The following is a 12,506-nucleotide window of genomic DNA, read 5'->3' as shown; positions in this document are numbered from 1 at the left end:
ATCACATAGTATTTGTCTTTGTCTGACTTATGAGGCAGAAGCTATGATCATCCCCATTTTAAAGGTAAGGAAATGAGCACAAAGAGATTGGGACTTTGACCAAAGTCACACTATTACTAAAGTGGTAGAGCTAGGCTTCAAAGCCAGGTGGTCTGGCTTCTGTGTCTGTGCTTTTAGCCACTTTGTAGTCCTGCCTCTCACTATGCTGTACTGTGTTTGTTCCCTTAAGTTCAACTCTTACTCTATGTGTGTTCATGTCTATTATACTGAATTTCTAATTCTCCCTCATTTGCTGTGTCTACCTAATATTTTAATAAGTGATATCAGATTTATAATCTGCAGTCCTTACTATGATCCTAGTTACTTACTGCAGCCTAAAATAGAGTAAATGAGATTCTAAACTACATAAAGGTAACCATAAAGTCATTTTAAATTGGGATAAATCCAATCAAAAAAGCAAAATTAATAAATGTGTTTTAAAATAAAGATTTACAAATTATACTTGTCAACATACCTTGTATTCATTTTTATCTTGAAGGTCTGAAGTAAATAATCTAATTTTCATATCAGCAGCAGAAGTGCAAAATCTGGAAGTAAGAAAATGAAAACAAATCCATTTTTAGCCTAAGTGAAAGTTCTCCCCACCAAAGCTGTTTTCATAACTCATAATCATGTTTTTGTTTGAGCAGAAAGGGGATGCTGTGGCTCTGTTGTAAAAAGTGTTATTATAACTATTTCTCAAAGTTGGCACTTAAATATCTTTGGAAAACATATGAAAATTAGTATATTGGATTTGTCTCTTCAATAAGAAACATGTAGAATTTTATTATAAATCACCACATGAATTTAATGTTTAACTTTTTCTTAAAGGCAGAAAAGGATGGGCATCTTTATTTAGCTAGGTCAATATTAGATATTATAGTTAATAATTTTAGATATTAAAAATAGTTATACATCTTAGTCTTTGCCTTCTTCAGTTATCCATAAGCCTTCTTACTTTAAGATATATTAAATTCAATAAATTAGACAGAAGATGATAAACTTTTTATACCTATAAAAGCTGATATACTTCTATCTATTAAAAGCTGGAGTATTATTCACACTGATTGTAACATTTAAGGTACTGTTTAGAAGTACATCAATGTATGTTACATTAAAAAACAAAATTTAATCAATAAACAACTGTTTTTAAACTAGTTTGCCTTCAATCCTAAAATTTTTAGATTCTCAGCATGTCAGATTATGGCTGAGGAAGAAATAGAAGTTATATTTATATAGTGGAAAACAAAGTTTATTTCCAATTGTCTTCAGATAAATGAGTATCATATGGATCTAAATTTCTCAAGTTCTGACTGCATTGAAGTTAACCATTTTTTCTCAACTAATACATTTAATTAATTAATTAACTAATTTTATTTATTTTTTTTTTTGGCCAAGCCGCGTGGTGTACGGGATCTTAGTTCTCTGACCGGGGATCAAATCCGTGCCCCCTGCAGTGGAAATGCGGAGTCTTAACCACCGGACTGCCATGGAAGTCCCCTATGTTTATTTAATTTAAATAAAGTTTAAATTATAGAAGGCTCCTAATCTATAGACCTGGATATGTTGGTAGATCTCTGCTACCATGCCTTTTCAATGATTAGTTAAGAGCCATTGGATGAAACAGATCAAAGCCAGCAGGGAAATGCCTTCTCTTGTCCAAGGCTTTCTTGGAGGTGAAATTAAAAGTTGTAGGGAAATAAAGTACAAATTGACCCTTGAACAACGTGAGTTTGAACTCCACAGGTCTACTTATATGTGGATATTTTTCGATAGTAAATACTACACTGCTACACAGTCTGTGGTTGGTTGTATCCTTGGATGTGGGGGAACCTCGGAGAGGGAGTGCTGTTTATAAATTATACTCAGGTTATAACCACCCCCTGCTGCGTTGTTCAGGTGTCAACTGTAGCTCTTCTCCCCACAACTGGGACCATGCTGTTGTAAAGTATTTATAACCAGAGCTGAAATTATCTAATCTTTTGCCTTTCCTTGACAATGTTAAACTTACTTGATTACTGGAGGCAACGAATTAAGTCTAGTCTCTGGGCTCCAAGCTATGCCATCAACCCTGACTCCATGGTGAAATGTTCGTAGGGTTTTATACTGAATTCCTTCAATGTCTGCTTCTTCTTCCTAAGCATACACAGTAAATGTTTTAATAAGTTATGAGAACAAACAATATAAAACTGTGTGTTTCATTATAATGAAGAATTTATCAGGGGGCCATGAATATTCTTTTGAGAAGTTCAAAAGCAGATCAGATATTAAGATGTAACTGGTTTACTGAACAACAACAAAAATATCTGAAGCTGTCTAAGCCTCACAAGATAACTCTCTATGGTAACTAAGAACAAACAATATACTTGTTATACTTTATCTTACTTAGGAGACAATTTATTCTTAATAGTAAATACATTTCACAGCAAACACAATGAAAATGGAATGCTCTAAGAATCAGAATATTCTAGGTAAATGAATTACCAGGCATGGATTATCAAGTGACAATATAAAAAATATATACTGAACATATTATGTACAAGACACTTTGTGCCGTATGATGCTTCAAAGTCATTATAATGAGTATCAATAATTTTCACATAGTATTATACATGGCACGATACATGTGTGGGATGTTACAAACTATTCATCCATACTATATACTAGTACACTCTATGAATAGTGAATATGCAAATAATGATCTGATTAGTCTTTTGGATATTTGATTCTGGGTAAGATGTTTTAAAGTCAGCTTATCTCCTTGGCTTAGTACTACTAAAATGATTTCAGTTTATTCTCATGACAAGATGAGGAAAAAAATGAATTTTAAAAAGTCATTTCTGTCTGGCAATATGGACAATAACCAGAAAAGCTTTCTGATACAAAAATAATGCAAAAACCCAAATCCAGAGAAGCAACTGAGCACCAAGGCATAAAGCTATCTTAAGGACATCTGCCAACATCCAATAACTAACAGCTTCAGTTTGTAGGGGATGGGAGACAAAACTTAGTGCCTGAACAAAGAGGGATGCAGATCAGAGACCTCTGCATAGATCCAGGACCTTTAAAGGGAAGTAGGGGAAGAAAACCCCCAAAACCAAAAGTGTCAGGCAAAATATGTACCGTGGGTGAAGACCACGAAAGAGAAAAAGTCACTTGTGAGAAATCTCAACCATTGGCTGGCCCTAACATGAGTTTGGGGCTGGAATTCACATTAACTATGTGCTCCAGAAAATGACAATTTATTTAAAAATGTCCATATGTTGACAGTGGCCCCAAGCGCTTGACAAAGGCAAATTCTCTTTGGGTGAACTTCCTCTACACAGGTCTCATAAAGTTCTGACAGATACAGTTTAATCAAATATGATCTTACCTGCATGCACTACTACATATGAAAACAAAGTACCACAAACACAAACAGAAGAATCAACCTGGAGACATCAGATTAAAAAATTAGATACAGGGACTTCCCTGCTAGTCCAGTGGTTTAAGAATCCACCTCCAACGCAGGGGACACGGGTTCAATCCCTGGCTGGGGAACTAATACCCCACGTGCCATGAGGCAACTAAGCCTGCGTGCCACAACGACTGAGCCTACACGCTCTGGAGCCCAAGTGCCACAATTAGAGAGTCCGTGTGCACTGCAACTACTGAGCCCGTGCGCCACAAGTAGAGAGAAGCCCACACACCGCAATGAAGAGGCCCCACGCTGCAATGAAAGATCCCGAGTGCCGCAACTAAGACCTGACACAGCCATAAATAAATTAATTAAAAAATTAGATACAAAAAAGATGTATTTTTAAGGATCTAGAGGAGGTAATCAAAAAATATGAGTAAGCAACAAGAGATTACCCAAAATGACCAGATTTTAAAAGGAGCTAAATAAAAACGTCTAGATAAAAATACCATAATGAGAAAAAAAAAATCAATGCTTAGAGGAGCTAGAAGGCAGATTTGAAAAAATTATTCAGAATGCAGCTAAGAGAAGACAAAAAAAAATGTTAAAAGGGATTCGGTGAGAAGTTCTACCATAGATCTAATTAGGGTTGTAGAAGAAACAAGTAGAGGGAATGGGGGAAGAGTCAATATTTGAAGAGATAATGGTAAAAGATTCATCATACTTGATCAAAGGTACCAATATGTTTATTTAGAAAGAACAATAAATCCTAGGCAGCTTAAAAAAAAATCTGCAGTTAGACACAACATAGTAAAACTTCAGAATACACAAACTCTCATGATATATACATATGTGTGTATATATATATAGGTGTGTGCATATATGTGAGGGGGAGAGGGAGAGGGGGAGGGAGGGAGGGCGGGAGGGAGAGAGAAGGGAAGAGAGTGAGAGAGGTATCTTAGAAATAGCAGCCAGAAAGAAAAGACAGGTTTCCTATAAAAGAGGAATAATTAGAACAACCATTGACTTCTTAGCAGAAACAAATGCAGGCAGACAGTGGAATATCTTCAAAATGACAAGAAAAACGGTTGAACTGTAGCCACAACAAAACTGTTTCTCAAGAATGAAGCTGTTTTAAAGATATTTTCATAAAAACCAAAACCAAGGGTTGGCATCAGTGAAGTCTCACTAAAGCATCTCCAAAAGCAGAGGCTGACAAACTATGACTAAGGGGCCAAACCTGGTCTATGGTCTGGTTTGGTATGGCCCACAAGCTGAGAATCATTTTTATATTTTTAAAGAGTCGTAAAAAACAAAGAATAATTTGCAACAGACACCTTAAATGGCCTGGCAAAGCTTAAAATATTTACTACTTGGCCCTTCACAGAAAAAGTTTAAACTTTTTCTTGTAGTAAAGGATGTGCTTTTAGGTGAAGAAAATTGACCCCAGAAGGCAGGCCTGAGATGTAAGGAACAGTGAGTAAAAAAATCAAAGGCAAACATGCGGGTAAATCTAAACAAATACTAGTCACATAAACAATACTGAATTTGTGGGGTAAAATGAAAAGAAATATGATAGAGAACTAAAATATAACAATAAGTCTTTCGGGGTGACAGTTCAAGTGTCAAAGGTCCTTGCTTTGTTCATGAAGAAGTTAAAGATATTAATTTTAACACTAATTAAGGTTGCATATTAAAATATCTATGGTAACCATTAAAAGAAGAGAAACAACACGTAAAACCTCCCAACTATCAGGGAGAAAAAAGATGAAAGGAGGGGGTAACAAAACTCAAACAGAAGACACAAGAATATGCATATTGGCAATGTTTTCAATAGTAAAATACTATGCGATAGTGGAAAAGATTAATTGTGGTATGTTCATATTACAAAACACCATACTACAATGAAGATATATGAATTTTGACATAGAGGAATCTAACAAACATACTGTCAATAACAAACAGTAGAAGAACATAATACAGAATAATTTCACTGATATAAAGTTTAAAACCTGAAAAACAATATGCTGATTTGCAATACCTACACATGGTAACTCTGAAGAAAAACAAAATTTCAGACATGGTTACCTGTTCGGGCTGAGAAGAAAAGGTGGTAAGGAAAGAAAACCCAGGGGGCTTCAAAGGAATTGCTAATGTTCCCTTTCTTAAGCTAGGTAGTAGGTATACAGGGATCTATTATTATTATTCTAAGCTTAAAATATTGCAATTTTAAAAATAATCATTGTTTTGTTATTTAAATCAAAACCTTAAATGGGTCTTGAGACAAAAGCACAATTTTTCATGACAAATTTGCCCAAGGAATCTTCTGTGTTGACTATAGTTATTCTTTATAAAAGTTTCTAAGATTATAAAATAGGATTAGGGAAAAAATCCAGAGCAGGTGAAACCTGATACTTAATTGAATACATATGTCTATACAGATAGAAATTATGTGAAGGACTGTTCTAAGAATTCCATTCATCCTGAATCTAAATCCAAAGTTTTATAATGTGTACTTTAATTGAATCCTAGTGGATGTGTTGATTTTTCCAGGATAGCCTTTGCAATCCCAGCAGTCATCTCACAAATATATTACATATATCTTTCTCTATGTGATTCAGATACCCCTTGAAAATTACTTTAAATTCCAGGTGAGCTTAACAGAAAAATTTTTTCCATAAATGAAAAAAGGAAGCAGAAATGCATTTATTAAGGAAAGAAAAACTGTCAAATTTTATTACTTCACAATTTGTCTGTACAATAACTGTATAGCTAACAGCCAGACATCCCAAGGCAGCAATCACTAAGTAATTTAAAAGTAAGGTTAGGAGCCTAATCATATCTGACTTCATAGTTTGGGTTACATATATTTTTCCACACTTGACAAATCAATCTTCTAAAAATGAAGTTTTTACCATCAAAACACACATTATTTTGCTACTGTAACAACAGTATTGATAATTAGGTCCTGTAATTTGTTATCGAAGGTATATATGAAGTTATCGGGCGGTCGTGGGGATAAAGAAATCCCAGGGACTGTACAGCCTGAGTTTTATGTACTACCAGTGAAACCTTTTTTTCCTGGCAGCAATGTCTGCCATTGAGCCAACTAAAAGGCCAGGGTGTGTGTGCGGTATAGGCAGAGATTAATACTATTTTGGGTTTAGTCTGGGGTGTAGGCAGTATTGTATAGGCAGGAAATTAAGATACCTTGGAAAACTTGCTATAATACAAATCCTAACACAAGTCTCCAGAGTATTTGAGGTTGGGGCAACGCCAGGCTGGTGAAAGGGCCACTCTAAGGGCTTGAAATTGGCAGGCCCCCCCACTACACTCATCTAAGGCCAGATACAGAATTTTAGTTGGATGAGACTGTAAAATTTACCTAGTCTACTTCTTTCATCTAATGCTTAAATCTCTAGTAGGCCATTTTAAAAAAGTTTGCACAAACCTTCTCTAAACATTTTCAAGTGAGAGGGAACTAGCTATTTTGGGGGGGAGCTTATTCAATTTGGGTGGTAGTTCTAATTATCCGAAGAGTTCTCTTTAACATTAAACAGAAACCTGTTTCCATGTAAATTCTATTCATTGCTCCAAATTCTGCTCTCTGGAACCATCAATGAGGTAGTCTAATTCAGTGACGGCAAATATCTGGCCATAGCTGATCTCCCCTAGGTGAACACACTCAAAGAAGCAGTTTCAGCATCAGTCTTAAAGCATTATAAGCAACAACTCCACTCAAATAGAGCTGACAAATAACATAAAAAACAGTTACCATTCTGAGTCTAATTCCTCTTTCACATGACAGTTTTAAACTTTTTAACACCACTCTGAAATTTGTCTTCACATACATTATCTCCTTTGAATCATAATACACTGCTAAGAACTGAAGTAAACACTAAATATTACTGTCAATTTACAGAGGAGGATATGGAGTTGTTCTGTCCAGTATGGCAGCCACAGTCACATGGGGCTATTAAGCACTTGAAATGTGGTTAGTTCAAGCTGAGACATGTACACTTTATAAAGTGCAAAATCCACACCAGATTTCAAAGATGTAGTATAAAAAGAACACAGAAGTATCTCATTAGTAATTTTTATATTGTTCCACATAAAATATTTTGGATATGCTGGGTAAAAAATATATCAATAAAATTAATTTCATCTACTTTTTACATTTCAAAATGTGGTTACTACATTTAAATTTATATTTGTGGCTCGCACTGTGTTTCTGTTGGACAGCACTGAACTAACTTCCTCTGGCAGTTTAATCATCGCACTGGTTCATGGTGAACAGCCAGGTGACTAAAAACTAAGTCATAACTCTCCCTTCTAGCTCTAGCAGTCTATCATTTTAAGACTTTATATTCATCTTTATGAAATTTTAGCTTGGTCAACTTTTGGCCCATTAATCCAATCTATTAAAGAATATTTGGATTCTGAGCAGAGTCTGGCATACAACAGGTGTTCAATAAAAATTTGTTAAATGAAGTCTGTCATCCAAAGCATTAGGTATCCTTTTCGACTTCATGTTCTATATAAATTCAATGTGCTTGCCTAAGTCAAGTGTTCTCATCCAAGTCCCAGAAGAGGTTGCCATTTATTACTGATGACCTCTTGAACAGACTTGGAAACTTTCACGCTCCCTCTGCCCTTTACTTTTATAGCAGTTATCTTGTTGCATTGCTTTACACTTAAACATCTCCTTGAGGATAGGGTCCTCGCTTTTTTAAAGTATGTATCACCAGTTCTCAGCACCTGATCTGCACTCAATGAGTATTTGACAAATACAAGACACCAATCAATAGTACTATCATTTGGCTCAAATTTCCAACATATTCAAAAGAACACCACGAGATTCTGAAAAATGCTTTGTTGAAATTCACATTTACTACATCAGCAGTGTATTCCTAACAGTCTTAGAATGAGGATTGCCTTTCTGACAGGAATGTGGAAATCTTTCAACTTTAGTTTTTTCTCAAGATAAGAAATTCAGTGCTACAGAATTTGAAGGTCCTAGCATGAGAGAATAGGAACAGTGTTTAAACAGTTCTTAATTGGACAAAAAATAACTTCAAAAGAAGCAATCTGAATCCCCAATGGCAAATTACTGAAACTCAATTCTCCTCCAGAACTGTTTGAACTACAGCTTCAACCTATCTGAATAGCAGCACAGAAGGAAAAGAACAGGGGTATAAAAATGAGATCTAGATCTTGTTTTTTCAGTTATTAGTCAGATAAATCCCTGAACTTCTTTGAAGTAGAATGGAAATTCCATGAGGACAGGGACAGTTGTTTAACTGTATCTCCAGTACGTGGCACAGAACATAATTAGTGTTCACTACTTGCTAAATTAATAAAAAACCAGTTCTTTCCTTAGGTTATTTGAGGTAAGACCCATATTGCCAGCTCCACAGGTCTGAGGATCAACAAGGAAAATGCATATGACCACAAACCATAACAGAGCAATACAAATGTTTTTACTAATTTTTTTCTCATTTTGTCATTTTCCCTCTGCCACCCATCACCTCTGTGTTTTCTTTTTTCCTTATTTCTTCTTCCTTTTTGACTTTTTCCCTCAACATTTTTTTAGCTGAACATAAACTAGAGCTAATGCATATTTTTTCAGTACTTTTGAACACAATTCTATGTTTACTGCTATTAATTTTAAAAGTAATGAAGCAAAATATCAATTTTATCTGTAGGGGGCTGCTTTCTGCTTTTGTAGGTTAGTAGCCTGTATTAGAAAAATGGTTTCCCTTCAGTCTTTTTCAAGACTGTGTTACATTATTTCTGTTAATCATGTGACTTTTTATGATCCTAACCTGACAGTCCAGCTGAAATTAGGCCAAGGACCATATTTAGCCTAAAAGCTAGAAATTCCTACCCCAACCCTAAGAGACAACATGGGATAACGTAAGAGCTTCTGTATTCTACTCAGACACCAACAAACTGAAGCTTTTAATTCATACTTTCTCCTTAGGATAAATATACACACAGTCTAATTATGTATAACCTAATACATTTATTGCACTGTAAAATGCTAAACTGCATTTATGATGTCAAAATACTGTAAGATACCGAACTGCCTTCTCAGTAAAAGAGGAAATAATATTTACAATGTTTATAATATCACTTTGGTGTAAAGTTTAAATCTTTGAAAATTGGTCACTGTCAAATTACCTCATTGATTAACCTCAATTTTGGAAATAGTGTTCCATGAATAACATTCTAATAAACAAAGGATTAACCAGAGATTCCTGAGGGTTGACCTCTCATTGTTCAAAGTCTCTCTTACATGTAGAACTGGCTTTCTTGTGAGAAAAGATGGTGTGCACCACACCATTAAATATGGGGCTGTGCATGAGTGTCACCAATGACCAAATCAATGACAGCTAAAACATATATATGTATTAAATCTGTCAGATGCCTTCCAGGAACTGTACATGCTAACTCATGACATTCCCACAAAACCCTATTAAGTGCAGTTGCCCCTTGAACAACATGAGTTTGAACTGTGTGGATCCACTTATATGCAGATTTTTTTCAAGACATACATACTATAGGATTATATGATCAGCTGTTGGTTGAATCCACATATGAGGAACCAGGGTACTATAGTTACACCTGGATTTTGACTGCACCTATTGGCACCCTTCACCTCTGCATTGTTCAAGGGTCAAGTGTATTATTTTCCTCATTTTTATAGAAGCTAGGTTAAGTACCTGTTCAAGGCCATATAGCTATTAAGAGGTAAAGCCAGGAAGGAGTAAAAACCTAGCCATTTTGGCTCCAGAGTTCACTGTCTTAATGACTATGTTAAACTGACTGTTCAATGAGTATGATCTCACACTTTGTATACTCTAGATGTATAAAAAGTATGACAGCATATTAATAGGAAAGCTGAATATCATCATAGCTATAAAATCTCCTGGAGTATCGTTTTTTAAGCTCTCAATACTAGCTTGTTTCCTATGTTAAACTGGAATGTATCAACAGAAAAGCTGGATTTAGTAATCAGATCTCATCGAATTGATATTTTTCCCTGTACATATGTTCAGTTAATCATAAACTTCAATTACCAGAATATTCCATTTCTAATCACGAGGCACAAGAGAAGCCTTATATACATAGGCTTTCCCCTGAACAACAGCAGGAGTTAGGGCAATGACCCTCCTCGCAGTCAAAAATCCTATAACTTGCACTAGGCCCTCCCTGTGGGCAGCTCCTTGGCATCTGCAGATTCAACTAACTTAAGATCCTATAGTATCCTAATATTTACTATTGAAAAAAGTCCATGTATAAGTGAACCATGCAGTTCAAACCTGTGTTGTTCAAGGGTCAACTATATTCTTTTTCACTACTTATTTAATGTTTGCACAAATATCAGGTATATATTATTGGGAATGTCTTTCTCAGTAGTTCTTCACATCATTTTTTTTTAAACATTCAAATTCAATATACTTTTAAAGTTTAGCCGAAATTTACCAAAGTTTGTATAAGTTTTCTTATCAGTGAAATATCTTCACTGTCATTCACTGCAGTTTTGTACACTAACCTGAAATGTACATGTGCCAATGACCACGAAATTATTGCCACCATATGCAATTAGGTTTCCTGAATCCCCACTCTCAAAGGGATTGAATTCTACCACATGCACATAATCTTCGCAATCCACAGTGTAGGCAGCATTTCTTGTGGCATCTTGCTTCATCCTGTATGGCAAAACTCGTGCAGTTGTAAAAATAGCCTTCTATTGGACAAGGTCACGAAACTGTGGATTACAGCACAGGAACAGTTAGATAGAAACCGTCAAAGGATTACTTTACACAATTAATCAAAATAAGGATGTGACTTCAGGCAGATCAAAAAAAATTACTTATTCATATACTTTGTGAATGATACTTGCAGAATAAGTCACCACAAAATTCTGTTTAGTTTAAAAGATACAGTGAGTACTTAAAGATGGAATCACATTAATAGTAAATATATTCATAAAAAATTAATGATAGCTAACATTCATGGAGCACTATTTGCAGGTGCCACGTTAAGTATTTTACTGACATTATCATGTCTAATACTTGCACAAGCCTAAGAGGGAGGTGCTCTGATCCCCATTTTACAGATGAAGAAATCGAGACTTTAGATGGTTAACTAGCTTTCCAAGCTCATAAGAGGAGCCAGAATTTGAGACCTTCCTAAGTGTTGGACACCAGTGCCAGAGAAGAAAAAGAGACTCCTGCCTTGAAGGAGCTCACAATCCAGGGTTATTTGTGATTCAGTGTGAAAAGTGCTTTACTATAAGCAGATAGAAAATATACAATCTGGAGGAAGGACTGCCAACATGGGATACAAAAATAATATTCATAAAGCCAGGCACAAAACTTCATGGGCTGGTGGGCATTCTGGAAGTACCATTCCCAGATGAGACTTATGGATTCTAAAGAGGTCAGTTTTTTTTTTGTTGTTGTTGTTTTGTTTTTTTTAATTGGACGGTCGTTGTCCTGAAAACATCTGGGCTCCATAACAAACACATCAAACACCTGATGAGTATTTACTGAGAATCATATGAGATGAGCTGCACCTTGGGGAATCTGTAAACTAGTAACCTTAAGGGGACTGAAAATTGTTAAGGGTGACCAACAGGTAAGATACCAGTATGGGAAGTGCAAAAGATTCCAGATCCGGAAACTCGGTCCCTAATTGCTCATCAAAGTAGTGCCCAGTCTAATTACAGTCTCAGGGTCTCACTGTATAAGGCGGGCTGGACTTGCCCTTCTAAAACTGCTAAGACAGAGGAGGGAGGGAACAAGAGAAGTCCCGGCAGAGCCCCGACGCCTGGCAAGTCCCGCGAGACCCCGCTACCACCTCCCGGAGCCCGAGGTCGGAGGGAAGGGCGGGGGGAACGGCCCGGAGAGAGGAGGAACTTCCAGAGATAGAGTAGAGGCGTGGGGCGGCCGGGAGCACAGACGGGCTGCTCCTCGGGCTCACGCGCGATACGCACCTGAGGGCGCCTGGAAGCAGCTAAAGGGGAGCTAGTCTTCGCCAAGGGCTGCTGCGCGCCGGTTCT

At 36.2% G+C, this 12,506-nt stretch overlaps 1 protein-coding gene across 1 annotated transcript in view; it reads right to left on the bottom strand.

Moving 5' to 3' along the window:
- Positions 1 to 12,506, bottom strand: part of NUP37 (nucleoporin 37) — a 41,210-nt gene extending 28,704 nt beyond the window's left edge. The window contains exons 1-4 of the mRNA XM_065887766.1: positions 12,441 to 12,506; positions 10,995 to 11,210; positions 2,051 to 2,175; positions 515 to 587 (exon numbers count right to left, since the gene is read on the bottom strand). Of these exons, the coding sequence (XP_065743838.1) occupies positions 515 to 587; positions 2,051 to 2,175; positions 10,995 to 11,150 (354 nt within the window). The 5' untranslated portion in view covers positions 11,151 to 11,210; positions 12,441 to 12,506. The remainder of the gene's footprint in view (positions 1 to 514; positions 588 to 2,050; positions 2,176 to 10,994; positions 11,211 to 12,440) is intronic.

This window comes from Phocoena phocoena, chromosome 11 (assembly GCF_963924675.1).
Source record: "Phocoena phocoena chromosome 11, mPhoPho1.1, whole genome shotgun sequence".
Taxonomy (NCBI): Eukaryota; Metazoa; Chordata; class Mammalia; order Artiodactyla; family Phocoenidae; genus Phocoena; species Phocoena phocoena.
Note: the sequence above shows the minus strand (reverse complement) of the source record. Positions and strands in the feature narration are given on the sequence as shown.